General features: G+C 25.8%; 2 protein-coding genes across 3 annotated transcripts; both read left to right on the forward strand.

Annotated features, from left to right (window-relative positions):
- The first annotated feature begins 4,174 nt into the window (after nt 1-4,174).
- On the forward strand, nt 4,175-12,639 carry LOC105250453 (cytochrome P450 4V2). Of its 2 annotated transcripts, none has more exons than XM_025407066.1 (11): nt 4,175-4,359; nt 7,086-7,266; nt 7,438-7,547; nt 8,912-9,002; nt 9,551-9,745; nt 10,556-10,622; nt 10,786-10,912; nt 11,046-11,124; nt 11,249-11,361; nt 11,475-11,712; nt 12,272-12,639. In XM_025407066.1, exons 1-11 carry the CDS (start codon nt 4,357-4,359, stop codon nt 12,604-12,606), a joined length of 1,539 nt encoding a protein of 512 aa, XP_025262851.1. In that variant the 5' UTR covers nt 4,175-4,356; the 3' UTR covers nt 12,607-12,639. The 2 variants fall into 2 exon arrangements, with proteins under 2 accessions (XP_025262851.1, XP_025262856.1); XM_025407071.1 differs by lacking the exon at nt 4,175-4,359 and adding an exon at nt 6,116-6,190.
- Nucleotides 12,640-15,401: 2,762 nt separating this feature from the next.
- LOC105250391 (peptide deformylase, mitochondrial) lies at nt 15,402-18,215 on the forward strand. Its single transcript, XM_011256446.3, has 4 exons — nt 15,402-15,715; nt 16,870-17,247; nt 17,382-17,541; nt 17,987-18,215. Exons 1-3 carry the CDS (start codon nt 15,488-15,490, stop codon nt 17,490-17,492), a joined length of 717 nt encoding a protein of 238 aa, XP_011254748.1. The 5' UTR covers nt 15,402-15,487; the 3' UTR covers nt 17,493-17,541; nt 17,987-18,215.
- The last annotated feature ends 309 nt before the right edge of the window (nt 18,216-18,524 follow it).

Below are 18,524 nucleotides of genomic sequence, written 5' to 3' on the forward strand. Positions count from 1 at the left end.
AGAAAGAAATAATGTTGAATCAATAACATCAGTGTAATTCGAATTTATTTTATTTATTCAATAACATTATTAATCAGATTATGCTTTTGATTTAGGAATTGATGTATTGATCTAATTAATAATATTATTGAATTAATAGATTAAATTCCAATTATACGTTGATGTCGATTTAACATTACTTTTTTCTTAATGCATTTAACAGAGAATTGATCAGAATTCAGTATAAAAATAATTGCAATTCGATGGAACTTGCAATAAACTGACTTTCAACAAAACTCTAGTAATTATACTTACAATATATTTACCGTTATGTAAGTAATATATATATTTACCGTTAAGTAATTATATGAAATAAATTTGTGTAAAAAACTAAATTGACATAACATGCATGTACGTACGATAAGAAATTTGTGACATGTTGAACATAAATAAACGATTATTTTATATCTCAATCAGAATTAACAATAAGTACCTCTTATTTTAATTGTTGCTGTATAACATCAAATATAATAAAATGGTCGGTCGGCTCGGTCATATTGGTTTTTACCTACGTATTGAAATTGCGAGCTGAGGATGCTTGTTGGAGCCTTGATATTAGATCTTGCGAAAAAATTAAAAGAAAATAGGATAAGAGTTATTTAAAAAAGCGGAGACTATATATAACTAACACATTTTTCTAAATTACTAATAAAACTCGAGATATTTCGAAAACCTATAACTGATTTTTTGTTGGATCAAGCGATTATGATTGTTGACAATTTGTCAAACTTTGTGCGGATTATTTAGTTCAGGAAATTTGAAAAATTGATTAAAGATTATTGATGTTTCTGCGCTGATTAATTCATATTATAGATTTAAATACAGAACACAATGCGCAAAGTTGCGATTATTTTCGATAGGAATGATCTTGATGATCTTGATGATCTTGATGATCTTGATGATCTTGATTGAAATGAAGCATTCTAAGAATTCTTATTCATCTTTTTGTCTTTCTCTTCATGCCTCCTTGAAAGAATTCTTATTCATCTTCTTGTCTTTCTCTTCATGTCTCCTATGAAATTGTTAATTGCAAATTACATATTTTTTCTTAAAAACAATTGTATATTTTCTTTACACCAATTGATTTTTCTCATTATTTTGTATATAAAAGTATTAAAGTAAGATAATAAAAAAATGAATATTTTACTAGATATTTTATGGTTTATGTAAAATTAAGAAATTATTTCAAGGCTTCATAACTCAAAAAGTACTCAATGAAGAAATATTTTATTATAGTGTTTTGGAAAGCTCTCGAGATAAGTAATAAGAATAGGTAATAAAAAAGGAGGGATTCCATTTAAAAAAATGGAGATGACCTTGAAATCTCTAAAGCGCCTCCACCTACAAAAAAATTATTAGTAGTATATTACGGTCCTCTTGGTACCGTACAACTTTTATAAATACAAAATTTTTGTATCTGTAAAAATAACGAAGATATTCCAGGTGGACAGAGTTATCCACCCTGTATATATATATGATTATTCGTGATAGCGACAAAATATAAGCTACTCCATTCGATACACCTCTAGTTCTACAGGAAACATTTTTCATTATCACTTTAGATCTATATAGCTAAGTCTCCTTACTCTTACTTCATGATTTTGCCTTGAGAATAGATTGCATATAATGCCTGTTTAATACACAGTACACAATACACAGTACACAGTAGACAATACATTGTGCATTTTACGTAATTATCGCATTATCTCCTTATGTCAATCAGATAGTCAAAGTTACCCTGAAAAATAATTACGCATTCTATTCTGCTAAATGATAGGATAGTTTAGTTCTGAAGTTTTAGTTCTTGAGTTTTAGTTCTGAATGGTATACAAATAATATGGCGTACTCATTAACAGTTAAATGGATTGCAAGTGTACTTTCATATTTATCATTCAATTAATTAAATCGATATTGTTATTGAATTGTTATTGACAATGTGCTGTAATATTTATCTATTCGCCTACATTGCGTATGAATAATGCTTCGAAAAAAATTTAAGAAATTTAACAAGTCTTGCATCTCATTGCCAGATATTGCTACATTATTTGCTATATATGAAGATACGAAGATGCTAGATATGAAGATATTGTTTTATAGACATAATATTTTTAAAATCTCTAAATGTATTTTTAGGATATAGAATTAGAAATCGTTTTAAATATAATATATCGAATAAAAAATCATTTTATAGTTTTGAAATAAAGAAACATAAATGATAAAATATAAATGAGATAAACATACGTAAGGACATTTACTTTCTCCGTAAATGACGTTACATATGTTTATATATCTTTTATGTTTTTTTAATTTAAACTTATGAAATGATTATTAAAAAATATATATATATATATGTATATGTATATATGTATATACATATATATATATATATATATATATATATATATGTATATATATATACATGTATGTATTGCCAATAGTAATCTAGTATTAAAGTGGAAATAAAAAATTGCTATGAAGCATCAAATGCAATATTATTTTATAAATCTTAAGATACCAATTATTTATTTTTTTCTTGTTTATTAGCAGCAAAAATTAGTAGCATTGCAAAAATTCGATGGATATTTTATATACAATGGTTTTATAATAGAATTTTCAAACGATTAATGTTGATCTTTTATGTTTACAGAGCTTCTTTCTACATTCTATAAATGCATATTTACATTTGCAGATGAATTAGTTGTAGCAAACAAATATCAATACATCTCTTTTGCGCGATGTTGAATTATGGCCAAATCATGGCCAATTCGAAAATAAAAAAATAAAATTATTACAAATAATCTTTTTTGATATGAATATACGAAAGGTAAATAAATTATATATCCTTTTTTTTCTTTACAGAAAATTCCCTATTCGTATTTAATTGACCAGCAAGGTGCCATAATGTCAGCAAAATGCGATTGTCAAATTATTGCATCTTTATTAAATGTTTTTTGATGCTCTTCATTTGTGAGAATTTTTAAACACGTTGCTACTGCCAATTTCCTTGTTGTCTGTCAAATGTAACAATATCGAATCATGTTGATTCAACAATAACTGAATCGCAATCGATTTCGTCAATATATGAAAATGAATCCGATAATAAAACACAGGCATTGATCATACATAATCTGTACATGCAACCTTGAGATTACGAACATGTATTGTTACATGAGGAAAAGGATAGTAGTTGTGCAAGAGTTGTTATTTTTCTTTCATTAGTCGGAGTTTAGCAAGCGAACGAGAAATAGCTGATGTGATTTAAAATTATATCAAGATCTAGATGAGCACAGTTATTATTGTTATTAAATATTTGAAGGCAAAAAGACGTGAATGAGAGTGAGATTTATCGTTAGGTAAGTGATTTTTATAGCTATAATGTTTTAAACAGAAAAGAAAAGCGCGTGATGCGCAACAAATTCAAAGATGTGTTATTCGGACATTTCACACGCACATTTCTCTTCGGTTTAAAATTATTCTATTACATTCACTAATTAAATATATTCACTAACCTGCGACAAATCTCACCCTGAATTTCAATCTTCACGCCTTTTATTTGCAATACTGTTTGCGCTCCTCGAAACTCGAAATAATTTTTAATCACATCGACTATTTCCCGTTCATTTACCAAGTTCCAGTCAGTGATACGGATGGAAGACAATACGCTTGCATGGCGATTACTTTTCTTATAAATGTAACAATATGTCTACGATTTTGAGGTTACAGATTATATATAATTTATAGACATATAATATATGTATAGACTTTCGCGTTTGGCTCAAAAATTATATAAATTTTAAAAGGAAACAATATGCTTTTTCATGGTATTAATTTCTATGTCTATCAATAATAAAAATGGAACAAAAATTTAATATGGCCACTGCGTTTAACTTGATCGACTTCTTTCCCTCACGTCGTTAGCAAAGGAGAGAGAAACTACCATGAATATAAGCTTTCTCTTCCTAAAATTTCAAATTACTGAAACAAAGGGGAGGGTGGCAACGCGCGGTTTATATATTATACGTCTGTGATATAATCTCTCACAAACACACAACGTTTGTATATTTATCGGATCGCACTCTTTCCTGTTTTACATATTTTCGATTCTACTTTCGGCGTAAACTTGATTGATTTCTTAAATTACATTTATGCCAGGAAAGAGATTTGACAGTTGAAAAAGTTCCAGACGAAAAATTTGATGAAAAGAAGACAGTCTGTACTCAGAATACGTAATTTCACACCATTCAGCATACAATCTTGCACTGTAGAGAGAAATAGGAGGAGTTTGTAATTGTGTAACGAAGACATGAAAAAAAATCAATGGTATGTATTTATTTCTCAATTTAGATACTACGTAAGATTTTACAATTATATTGATATATAATATTGCGACAATACAAGAAGATATTTATCTTCTCATATTTAGTAATTATTAACATGTACAGTACCGACCAAAAATATATCATCTTTATATTTTTTGAAAATAATTTAATCCAAAATGCAAATATTTAATTTTTCTTAAATTGCTGTTTTCATTATTGAATAAAAAATCTATTATTTAGTAACCTATATATCTACTATTAAAACATGTGTGACTAGATAAGAATATATGCACTAAATTAAGTTATCCTCAAAAAACATAAAGATGATATATTTTTGACTGGTACTATATGTTATATGTTGTTTACATATCTATTTTTTTCCATGCATAATGTTTTACATCGAAATTCACTTGTTTTGCAATAATTTGCTTTTTTTTGTTCTACCAATGATAAAAATATATGTTCCTCACTGTCTAGTATATACAGAAATCGCGATAAATTTGATTGTTTTTTTGTATACACATTCGTATGTATAAACATTGCATTTCATATCTGCGCAAATACATATATAAAATACAATGTTTTATTAGAAAAAGTTTTATAATTTTTACATTTACAATACTGAACAAAAATCATTAATTTGATTAAATGCGTTTAGTCCATTATTATTTATTTAATTAAAATATTTAAATTAAATATTTAAATATTTTAACTAAAAAATAACACCAAAAAACCAATCAAACACATTTATTCAAATTAATGAATTCTTTTCTATAAAATTTCAATGTATATCCGATGCAGACATCTTAAATAGAAAATTAATTATCGATTATAAACACTTGATTTTTTTTGATGAGAATAAAGAAAGGAAAGTACCAGTTGGCGAGAAACAACCATAAGTCGCCAATATACAAGAACATAATGATGTCGAGAATAATAAAATGATACACTAGCATTACGCGATGAAAATAGAGATTGCACACTGTTTGACATAATACTTGCCACGTGTATGTTGCATTTTAACGTGCACTTAAGATGAAACTGTACGGATGAGCTACGTAAAAAATTAATAAATTTAATACATTTCAAGATTCATAAATTTAACATTGCATCAAGTATTTTCGACACTTTAAAATATAAAATTAATTATTAATTTTATATTTTAGAAACTTAAAAATATGTTTCGAGCAAATTTATGAATCTTGAAATGTATTCAATTTATTAACTATTGACGTAGTTAAGATCCATTTGTATTCCTCCTAGAATGTTCCTCCTCAAGAATTACTAAGATATGTATATTTAAATGACAATTAAGTTATTGCTGGCATATATATGATTTCTACTTCGTATCTCATTGTTATAAAAGATCAATTCACAATACAGTATTTTTCAAATAAATAAATATATTTAAAAGCTCGTGAAAGAACTTACAGTAAGTGCAGTTTCGTACATTATATCGTGGGAGTATTTATTAAATTATATTTCAATTTTACGAAAATTGTATATTACGTAACTGTAACATATTGCGTAATATATTATAATTTCAAGTAGCGCAATATCAGAAGATTTGTTTGTAACGTTCAGATCGCGTAGTATCATTTCATGATTGAATTTTGAATCAAGAAGTAGTGGAGACATCATATAATCTTTTGCTTTTTAAAAAAAAATTCTTTTAAAAAATTTTTTATTTTTTTATAAAAGTATTTTCTATCGCTCTTTGATATAAAATATGATAAACTGTGATATATAATTAATAGTGAAACAGCCAAATCAGCTAAAAGTATCAAATATTTTGGTCAAGCATCGTTGTTTGAACGCTAAGAGCTGCAACAGTAAGTATCAAAATCTTATATTTTTTCCAGTATCATATACCTAGTTAAAATTCTCGGTTTTGTTTTTTATTTTTCTTTTAAAACACAGTTTGCGTAAAATTGAAATATAATTTAATAAAAAACTCATTCAACAAAAATCGGATATTTTATGACAAAATGTTTTTTTTCATCGATTTTTTAGCGTATTATGTAAATTTATTACATAAATTTATGGTAATTATTTGGGAACAAAAAAAATTAATTTCATTTAAAATCTTCCAATTCATAATTCTCCAAGAAAGAAATTCGACTATACATATATTACGTATATTACATATATATATTACATATTACAATTAAACCGTGATCATAGAGCGTTTACATGTTACATAAATGTACATTTGATTAAAGATTAGATGTTTAATATTGTTTATATTATTAAAAAGAGAATATTTATACAATTTAAGCAGTAAATTCTTTCAAAGAATAGCCGGTAAAGAAATAAAATATATATGATTTATTGCGGTGTTTTCTATTAAGTGTGAATTTTTCTATTAAGAAGCATAAATTTTACATTTAAATGAGTTGCATCAACACATTCAGACACAATCAAGAAATATTTAGCCGATAAAATATTCTTACTAACATGATTTCCTAGTTGAGTTTGAGCGATGATATGTATTTATATGTATGTTATATACAGTATGTATTTATATAAAAAAGTATTTTTAATAAGTATTCCCAATTAGTAAATAATAATGATATAAACATCGTCAATGATATATTTGTCAATATGTATGTGTGTGCATATGTGTGCATGTGTGAGAGAGAGTATAATGTATTTTTACTTTTAAAAAATAGTAATTTATGTATTTATACATATTTGAATAATTCTGACTATTCAATATGTTTACAGCCTATGACAATGGACTTAATCTCTTTGATATTGTGTGCTGTGCTCGTTATTTTAATAATTCCTGCCTTCTTATCTACAATATATCATCAATATGTTCTTCGACAAAAGCTCAAGAATATTCCTCAATGTGGCACATTTCCTTTTGGCATAGCATTTGAAATCTTAAAACTGACGGATTATGGTGAAGAATTATAAATAATATTGCCATTATACTTTTATAAACATTATTTATATATTTTTAACAAAAAATTTAAAATAAGAAATTCATCATTTATTTTAAATTGTATATTATGTAATTAATTAATATATTAAAAATTAAATATTAAATATCCGATTATCTGCTTATTTACAGAACGCATACAATGGGCTGCAGAACGTATGCTACGATTTAAAGAAGGAATCTTTGTATTTTGGATAGGCATGAGTCCATTTATTAATCTCTATAAACCTGAATTATTAGAGGTAAGAATGTAAAAAAATCTTCCTAATAAAAAGTATCATATTTTTTATGATAATAAATGTATAAATACATAATAATTTGTTACGGTAAGAAAGTGAAACATTTTGCGAGAGTGAAATAAAGTAAATTCTTATGTGAATGTATTATGAACATTATCTTATTATTATTAAATAATACAATTATTATTAAAAAGTTTCTCAATATAATAATTATACGGAGAAAATAAATTTTCTTAGTTATCAGTAACATAATTGCTGTTATTATATACATGTGACAAATAATTAAATTTCGCTATTATAATGAATTATTTAATATTGCAGCAAAATTTTTTCTTTAGCTATAATAAAAATGTATTTCTAAATAAATTTTTATTTGTAGAAACATAAATGTAAATTAAAAAGTGTAATTAAAATAATCTATTTCTAGTAAATGTTACCGTCATTTTATTGCTTTGATAATTATAGAATAGAAAGTAACTTATTATTTTAGTAAAACAATTTATGTGTATGTGTGTGTCGTATTACAATTACACATGTTGTGTTTATGTGCGTGCACACCAAGATTTAGCAAAATTATTTTCGGCAAAGAAAATTAATATTCCAAATAAATTATTTCTTTCGCTATCTAATAACTATATAATAACTGATCAAAATTTGCTACAAACGTATATATGTATAATAAAATATTATCAGATTGTACGCTGACTCAGCATACTTTTCTTTCTACATAAGAGATACAAAGGTTCATTAAGTTAGTTTTTCGATAAACAATGTTAAGACTATGTATCAAGATTGTATGTATTAAATAGAAAATTTATTACCAGATAAAGAGATAAACGTTTGCTTTATTTATTTATTTTATTTGCGTTATCAAAGAAACTGCCTTTAAAAGGAAAACAGTTCACGATCAAAGTTAAATTTTCTAGTTGATATCCGCATAAACAGTCCTAACACTATGTATCAAGACTATTAAACAGAAGATTTATTATTAGACTAAGAGATGCATGCGTCTATTTTATTTGTCTTTTATTTTACTAGCATTATCAAACAAACTGATTCACTTTTTGAGGCAGATAGTTCACGATCAAAGTTAAATTTTTTAAATTGATGTTAGCAATCTACGCACTTTAGCAATCTCGTCTTAATTATTGGTTTCATCTTTAAAATATTATATAGAATATTTCTTAATATAATGATACATTGACAAAAACGTAATGAAATAACATAAACAAATGAATTGAAAATATGAAAAAAAATTTTTATATGCGAGGCTGTTTTCGAAAAAATTCAAAATTTGAAAAAGGCATCTTATATAATAAATAATAAATTATTACATTGTTCTATTTTTTTCAAATACATTTTTGCAGGTTATTCTGCATAGCACAGTAAATATCGACAAAGGACATCCATATAATTTGATGGAATCTTGGTTAGGCAAAGGACTTCTAACTTCTACACGTAAATCATAATCTTTTTCAATCTATTTTTCATAGAACATTTTTAATATCTAGTTGAAACATGAAAAGTAATTTGAGTTTATATTACATTATGCATTTTTGATGTATGATTATTCTCGAAAAGATTTTAAATAAACTAAAAATACGAAAAAGACTAAAGAGTCGAAAAAGTAAAATTTTAATCTAATATAACTATGCAAATTTGTATATATATATATATATATATATATATATATATATATATATCTTGATAAAAAAAAGAAAACACATTTTTTTCACATCCATATCTCCAATTACTTATGTAATTTATGTGACTGATTTTATGTTAATATTAATTATTCAAATTGGCAAGCTTCATTACTAAGTTGTTTGTGCAATTTTTCTTATCCAAGATTATAAATATTCACTGGCGATATGCAAAAAAGACAAAATAAAAAAATGTGTAATATATTTTGTTCATTTTTACTTATTTACGAATATTTGTGCGTATATTTATCTCTTTCATACGATATTTTTAATAAGTAAATGTACTGTTTGATACTACTTCAGGAAAACAATGGTTCCATGACAGAAAATTGATCGGACCAACATTCCATTTTAGTATATTAGAGCAATTTGCTGTAGTTATGTCCGAAAAAGCAGAAATCTTAATAAAATGTCTCGAGAAGGAGATAGCAAAGAATCCAAAGAAGGCTATCAATATTTTTCCTTTCGCTAATAATGTTGCTCTCGATGTTATATGTGGTAATAAATTTATATATTATTATGACATAATATTTCTTGGACATAAAGTAATATTGTTCATGTAGTATATTTTATACTGCCGTAGCAAGCTATTATGAGCTATAACGGGAATATACTTGTCGAATAGATTAAATTTTGTTGAATCGCAAGTTTATTATAATAAATTGTTTATTTATCTATTTATCCATTTATTTTGCTATCAAAACATTAGTTAAATTACTGGAAAACTAGTTTATTTTACTTTAATATTAAATTTAATTAATAAACTAGTTTATTTTACTTTAATATTAAATTTTTTGCTTTCAGATTTAATCATACACACACGATCTTTCTGTTCTGAAAATTATCTGTAAATTTTATATCAAATAATTAACTTCTGCATTGAATGTCATTTATTTTTTTGAAGTGAAGTTTATTGAATATGTAGCTGCAACATAATGATTTTGCTGTAACAGCAAAATTCTTTTTTTCCGTGTTTGTATAATCATTGATTACGATACAGTATAATTTTAATTTCAGACATTGTATATATACATGTAAAAAACCGAAATTTATTTAATATTTGAATAAATTATATTTGAATAAATATAAGACTTATCTACAACGTAGTAAAATAACAGCAAAAACATTAAATAAATCAAATAGAAGCAAAATTTTATGTTATTAATTTCTGGTATAAATTTCTGTGTAACAAAATTAATTATTCAATTCTATATTATTTTTGCTAGTTACAAATAATAATTTTATTTTTTTCTGGAATAAATAATGTAAAAATATTTTGAGAGGTTTATGAAATGTCACTATTTATAGAAACGGCAATGGGTGTGGATGTACATGCTCAAGAATATGAAACCAAGTATACCGCAACAATACATAGGTTCGAAAAGTCATGAGTTACATTATTTTATTAATAATAATATAATTGGTAACATTAATCTATTTAAAAAAATTTTTTTAAGAATCAACAGCACACTTTAATTAATTAATTAATATAATAACAAATATATTCTGTTATATTAAGTTTTTAATTGTACTTTCAGAGGTTCTAAATTAGTATTAGATCGATTATTTCAACCATGGTTATGGTCAGATTGGTTGTATGGCTTAGTACCTTCAGGAAAGAAATATAAATCAGGACTTAATACAATACATAAATTTACAGGAGATGTACGTGGAAAAAAAATGCTAATAATACATTATAATGTATTAGATATCAGTAGAACTTTATTAAATTCACTGTTGACTCTATTTTTTGTTTGGATGAATCCAAAGTTTACAACTGAGAAATACTAAATTTCAGGTAATACGTAAGAAAAAAATTACACGATTGCAAAACGATTTTGCCAAAGCGGAAAATAAAAATGATGAACTTGGTATAGGTGATTATAAAATTATAATTATATATATATATATATATATATATATATATATATATATATATATGTTTTAATAGCTTATGTTAATAAATTTTTTGAAATATTCTTATGAAATTTGTTTTGTTAGGTAAGCGGAAAAGGAAAGCTTTTCTAGATCTATTACTAGATCAAAATGAAAAGGACGAAGCTCCATTAACCGATGATGAATTGAGGGCACAAGTCGACACATTCATGTTCGAGGTGAGAGAAAAAAATCTTTGAAATTTAAAGCAAAATTCTTTCTTGCCAGATTTAATAATATAATATAATTATAAATAAGTACTATAAAATAGTAAAGATATATAATAATATAGGGTCACGACACAACTGCGGTTGCGATAACCTGGACGCTCTTTCTTTTGGGCAATAATCTAGAGCATCAAGAAAAAGTTCATGAAGAACTCAATGAAGTTTTCAAAGATTCAGAAACACCAGCCAGTATAAATGAACTATCGCAATTAAAGTATCTTGATAGGATCATAAAGGAAACGCTCAGAATATTTCCAAGTGTACCCTTAGTCACAAGGAAATTATCGGAAGATGTAAAAATAGGTATGATAAAACTTTATTAATATTAAGATGAAAGGAATCGTAAGAGCTTCACATTAGTTTATAAATTTGTAAATTTTGTTATTAAATGATATTTTATCATTCACTTACGTGATAAAAATACTGTATTTCTGAGAGAGATACCTTTTTTATTTATTATAAGATAAATAAACAATTCAATAAAAGATTAATAGTTAAAAAAATCTACTTTAGGTAGTCTTTAATTTACGATAAAATGCAAGAAATAATAAAATAATATAAAAGAAATAATAAAATTCTATTTATCATTTTATATTCTGCATGTTAATTCTTCAAATATCTTTGTATGAATAGAATTCTTCTTTCTTCTTTCACGAAATTTAATTATGGATTTTACACACAAACACAATCTTTATAATGTAAATTATAAAAATATAATTTTTTTATTAAAAACATTTGTGTGTGTGTGTGTAATTTATCAATAAACTTTTGTGTATGCATGTGTGAGGAAGAAACAAAATACACAATCTCTATGTATATTAAAAGGGAATAGAATACAATCTATAACAATCTATTTTTTTAGGTAATTATACGTTTCCAAAAGGTATTACAGTTGTATTGGCAATCGCATTAGTGCACAGAAATCCGGAAGTTTGGCCAGATCCATTCAAATTCGATCCAGATCGGTTTCTTCCGGAAAATTTAAATAGAAATCCGTATGCCTACATTCCATTCAGCGCCGGACCAAGAAACTGTATCGGTCAGAAATTTGCTTTACTCGAAGAGAAAACAATATTAACAGCTATTCTAAGAAAATGGAGAGTAAAAAGTGTCAAAAACCTAGATACAATTAAATACGGGGCCACCCTTATTTTCCGACCAAGTGAAGACATATTCATCCATTTCACGCCAAAGTAATAATCAATATACCAGTAAATATCCATTTCTTAACATGTATTTTTATAATTTTTTCCGATTACGGAATTTTTTCGAATATTTTCATTGTTATTGCTATGCATATACATATACGCTATACTATGTATATTGTATTTTTATATATAATGATTAAATGATATAAAATTAATGCGTTTGAACATCACAAAACATCGAGCAAATATGTGCATTACCACTGCATAGCCAAGATTTAAAAGAATATAAATAATTTGTGAACATTTCCGCTACACGAATATCGATTAATTATTTTAATAACAAAATATTAATAATATATATCATAAAAATAAAAGCACACAACAATTAAATCGATAGGATAAATAAAATTTAAATTTAATTGATATGAAAAGCTGAATTATATGTTTGTGTATACACACACACACACGCGCGCGCGCGCGCGCGCGCGCACACACACACACACACACACACGCACACGCACACGCACACGCACGCACACGCACACGCACACGCACACGCACACGCGCACGCACACGCGCACGCGCACGCACACGCACACGCGCACACACACACATACACATATAGTATATAGTATATAATTTCTCTCAGTCATATTTTTTCTTTTTCTCTGTTTTGTAGTTTATATATTATCTGCGATTGCATCTTTACAGAAAAAACCGATTTTTGAACAAATTCTATAATTTCCTAAAAATAATTTGTGAGAATTTCAAAAAAGTTAGATTGGTTTATCGTCTAGATTTTAGTTATTTTTTTATTTATTTTTTATTAAAACAATTATTTCATATTTAATTTATCACTCCGGTATAAATATTGTATTTTTATCATTATGAGTTAAGTTGAATCAGATGTTGTATAATGTGATTAATATAATACACGGGTATTCTGACACAAAAAGAATATTCACTAATTAGATTAATTTCAGTCATGTTCATTCGTTTGTGAATTGATTAACAATGTTTGTACTTAATATTGTTGTAATTAATTATCTTACTACAGTTGTTACACTAATGTATCTAATCGAAATTTTACTGTCACGAATAATCGCAATAATTTCAACACTGATAAAGCGTGTCTTCAATTAATTGATTTTCAAAAAGACTTTGATAATTGTATCCACTATATTCAAATATATTCGCCAATGAAAATAAACAAATATATGAAAAAATTTATGTGAATGAATAAATTAATTTTATTGTGTGTGAGCAATAAAAAAACTCGATGATATAGTTTAAACATATAATAAATGTTCATTTTATATTTTAGCCAATTATCTTTAATTGCTGATGTACAACATCTTCAAATGACAAAAAACTCGATTTGTTTATCGATTTTTATCTGCATATTGAACCAAGAATGTAACTTTGATAGTTAATTTTGCGTGAGGATAATTAATCTTGCGATGAGAAAAAGATCAAATAAAAGTTTTTAAAATAAGAGAAAAATTAAAATCAACATATATAATTCTAGTAAATTGATAAAGAATTAGGCTCTTTATGTATTTAACAATACGATACACTAGAAAAGAACGATTAAGAGCCACCGCGGATGGTAGTGCGTATTTTTTTTTTTTTTTTTAAGAATACGCACTACCATCCGCGGTGGCTCTTAATCGTTCTTTTCTAGTGTATCATATTGTTAAATATATAATTCTAACTTAGCAATAATATACAAAGATTGTTCATGAAATGCTCAAGAAATAATTTTACATTGGATTGTGGAAATCGGGCGCTTATGATTATTGATTATCTATCAAACTCTGCTCCGATTATTTTGATCAATAAATTCGGGACATAGAAATAAATGTGTTTGTATCAGTAAATCTCTTAAGAATAAGTGACAATTCTTCTATGTTTTGGATTGTTACAAAAAAAAATGATTAAATATCGATCATTGATGATCGTCTCTGCACCATTTAATAAGATAGAAATACGGTTGTGTTTTGTAAATAAAAAGATATAAATATGACAATGAGTATAGAAAAATATTTATTTCATCTTTGAATATTACAGTATATTTTGTGATTGAATAATTTATTTACTATCAATTTATATACATAAGTATCTAATTGTTATACAGCACTGGTGCTACCCACATTTCGTACATATAGCACGGAACAAAACCAGAATTTGTGCACATTATATATTACCCTCTGAGAACATTCATGGACTTTGGCTTTGTAGTTCATGTCCACGTTTTCAATATCCATAGAGGGAGTATCGCTTTCAGGGATTACCTAAAAGTAGGCCATGACACCTCTCAGTCTTCTCTATACTGAGAAGATCAAGTCGTTCTTCTATGATCACTAAACGCGCCGCGATCGCGAACTTCAAATCGTTCAGTGCTACTCGCGTTTGTTTCAACGTAAATTTCGTTTGAAAAAATACAGTAAGTGTCGCATAAAGTGCTCGTCTTCAAGATATATACATAATCTTGTTGCTATACGTCATGTATGTCACGACTTTGGTATTTACGATCGGTTTCGTCGTGTCATTCTCCGATCGTCATTTTCGTATCGAGAATCGATCGATCATCTCCATCCTTTACTTCAAGATATCTTTTCGGCGAAGGAGTGCGAAGATGTCGATTATTGTCAGGTACGTGTATATTTATTCTGAAACTGAATATAATAAAAGATGTTTTGTACATAAATTTGTGTTTTGTATGGTTAAATTTGAGTTGATGCAATTTCATTATTTTATAAGTCGACGATCAGTCATACCATCCTCTAATTATCGCTTTGCGTGGCGCATGCGTGAATATTTCGTCATCAGGATGAGAAACATAATAGTGAGAATATTCGTCGTAGACGCGTGATAACCTAAATTTTAGGTTACTACTAAAAAATACGTTAAAAGCGTGATAGGATACAATGTTTCGATCATATCTCGCTAATGTGGCCTCGCGTGCTATTGTTATTAGAAAAAACAATGCACGATTTGTAAGTTTTCATAAACTGAAAGAAACATTAAATCATTTCTGGAGCTCGGATTCCAAAAAGTTACCGTATAAACACGTTTGTCAAATTGGTGATCCTGTTCTACGTGGCCATGCAATGAAGATAGAACCAGAAGTCATAAAATTGGAGGATTTTCAAAAGGTATTGTAATATTAGTTTTATAAAAGTAAGTAGATGTTTTTTGAGTTTTTAAATATAGAATAAAATATCGTAAGGTACAATAGTACATGAAAGTAAATCTGAAAAATATATGTAAGAAAAATATATCTAAAAAATATATGTAAGAAAAAAATAATATTTATGCACGCAACATAAATATATGTTTATTTACATTAATTAATATAGAAAAGATATTGTATTAGACAAAAAGAAAGAGAGTTTTCTGTATTCTTTAATATCTTGATTCAAATATATAATATTATAATATTTTAATATACATCATATATCTATTTTTTTAAATCTATTTATATATTATATTGCAAAATCTTGTAATTTAAAAAAAATAGATATAATATGAATATATATATATATATTATATAATGATATTTGGCTGTGATGATAATAAATCTAAGATAAATAAAACAATATATAAAAACAATATACAAAATATATGAAAACAAAAAGAATCTTGTGTATAAGAAAAATACTATATAGTTAAATTCATAAAATAAATTCATTTTGCATATTCAAAACCATAGAGTTTAAAAAAATAGATATCATGTTAATACAAAATAATATAAAGTAGTATGCTTATGTTTAAGTAAATGAAAAGATATGTAAAAAAGTTTAAGAAAAAGTAAGAAACTCTTTCTCCTTCGAGATACATTATCTTATACATTCATTAATTTAAATAAACATAAAATGTTCAAAAAATGATTTATATTAAATTGTGTACAAGATTAATGAATAAAATCAAGATTAATTCTCAAAATCACTCAAGATTTAATTATTCTAATGTTTTAATATATTTTGTTTAATAATTTCTATAATTATAGAGAGGCTAGAGAGAAAATTCTAAAAATGTTTTATATATGTTTTCTGGAATCATACCTTGTTTTTTCAGTTAAATAATTACTTTTTTTATAAATAATATCAAAATAGTTTGCAAGTTAGTACAAAAATCATATTTTTTCTATCTATTTTTTTTTATAGTCAAATTATTTCTTACGTGATTTTACTACATATTTTCTTTCTTAATGTTATAAGAATTTGTTTTATTAGAATAAATAAAAAATTTCACAATTCTCAATATAACATATGAAAAACAATATTGTATCACTATTAATCATTCGCAGGTAATCACACATTTGATAAACATTATGAGGAGTTATGATGCATGTGGTATGTCCGGACCTCAAATTGGACTTCCATGGCAAATATTTGCTATAGAACATACAATGGAACATATGAAAACTAGTGACGAGGTTATCAAGAAAGCCTATGAGATGGAAGTCATTCCAGTGACAATTTTCATCAACCCTGAATTAAAAATAATAGATCATACACCAATCATCTTGTATGAAGGATGTGAGAGTGTTCGTGGATATTCTGCTGCTGTGCCCAGAGCTTATGAAATAGAAATTACAGCTTTGAATGCTTCCGCTGAGCAATTTACATGGAGAGGACGTGGATGGTCTGCTAGAATAGCACAACACGAATATGATCACTTACAAGTAAGATTTAGAAAAGAGAAAAAAATTTTATATACATATATAATGCTAAAATATTATATAGAATTGTATATAAAAGATTAAAAATAAGATTGTGAAAGATTAAAAATATATTACGTAATTTTGTTATTTTTTAGGGAGAACTATATATAGATAAAATGGATATGAGCACATTTCAATGCACAGCTTGGGAAAAAATTAATAAAAACGATGGCAAAATACACTTAAATTATTTGCCGAAAAAATAAGATATTATAAATTGTATTATATATTTATGTTAACTGAAATAGATGCAAGGTATTTACATAAATTAAATATATTCGTTTTACACAATGTATATAAAATAAACATGTGAAACGTGACATAAATCTAAATCATATCATTTGTTATCTCATCTTTCAGCTATTTTTATCTCACACATGCATTATTTTTTAGATAAAATTTTAAATAAAGATCTAGAAGAAAATGTAAAAACTTTTTATTTTATAGAACATTTTATTTTATAGAATGATAGAAAAATGAATTAGTTATATTATTTGATAATAAAATAAATTGAATGGTGCGTTTTATTATTCATTTGAATATATAAAGAAATCACCTGATAATTACATGTCGTATATAGTAATTTATCTTGATAATAGAAATCGTTTATATCTTAGCACAAACACAGTTATTTCGTCACATTAATTCAAAATATAGCAGGTACATAAAAAATTAGACATTTTATTTACGCATTTTCCAGGATACAATCATAGCAGACTATTAGACATGATTATAGATATGCGGAGCTATAGCATACCAGATGAATAAAGAGAATAAATATTTTTTCGTGCAAACTGTGTTTTTACATGATTCTAGAATTACTGATTACTAGAATCTATACCTTCTTGCATTACATTTAATCGCTATTTTACTAGCGCAGCTTTGAACATCATTTAATTGTTTATTCTATGACGTGCTTATATTTTTCAATGGTCTCTGAGATATGATATTAAATATACATTATATTAATGTAGATATATAATCTATGATTCTTTTTTATCATGTATGATTCGATTGCATTTCTCGATAACAAGAAATAATTTTCTAATTTTTTCAAATATTTTTTAAAAATGTATGTGAATAATATATCGATTCGTAAAATTTTCTTTCTTAAATTACGATGGAGTTTATATTTTTCAAAGGAGAAGAATTTTAAATAAAAGTCTCTCTCTTATTCGCCTATTTTTATTTAGGATAAATTTTATCTAGATAGAGATTTGCGAATTGCTAAAATAGTG

The sequence above is a fragment of the Camponotus floridanus genome, unplaced genomic scaffold, assembly GCF_003227725.1.
Source record: "Camponotus floridanus strain SB8 unplaced genomic scaffold, Cflo_v7.5 scaffold1, whole genome shotgun sequence".
Classification (NCBI taxonomy): Eukaryota; Metazoa; Arthropoda; class Insecta; order Hymenoptera; family Formicidae; genus Camponotus; species Camponotus floridanus.

What these genes read in the sequence shown, in the direction of transcription:
- LOC105250453 (XM_025407066.1), top strand. An exon ending in AGGACTTCTAACTTCTACAC is followed by an intron (nt 9,003 to 9,550) that starts GTAAATCATAAT and finishes ATACTACTTCAG; the next exon opens with GAAAACAATGGTTCCATGAC. An exon ending in TACATAAATTTACAGGAGAT is followed by an intron (nt 10,913 to 11,045) that starts GTACGTGGAAAA and finishes ACTAAATTTCAG; the next exon opens with GTAATACGTAAGAAAAAAAT.
- LOC105250391 (XM_011256446.3), top strand. Translation starts at nt 15,488, where the DNA reads ATGTTTCGATCATATCTCGCTAATGTGGCCTCGCGTGCTATTGTTATT. An exon ending in AATTGGAGGATTTTCAAAAG is followed by an intron (nt 15,716 to 16,869) that starts GTATTGTAATAT and finishes AATCATTCGCAG; the next exon opens with GTAATCACACATTTGATAAA. An exon ending in ACGAATATGATCACTTACAA is followed by an intron (nt 17,248 to 17,381) that starts GTAAGATTTAGA and finishes GTTATTTTTTAG; the next exon opens with GGAGAACTATATATAGATAA.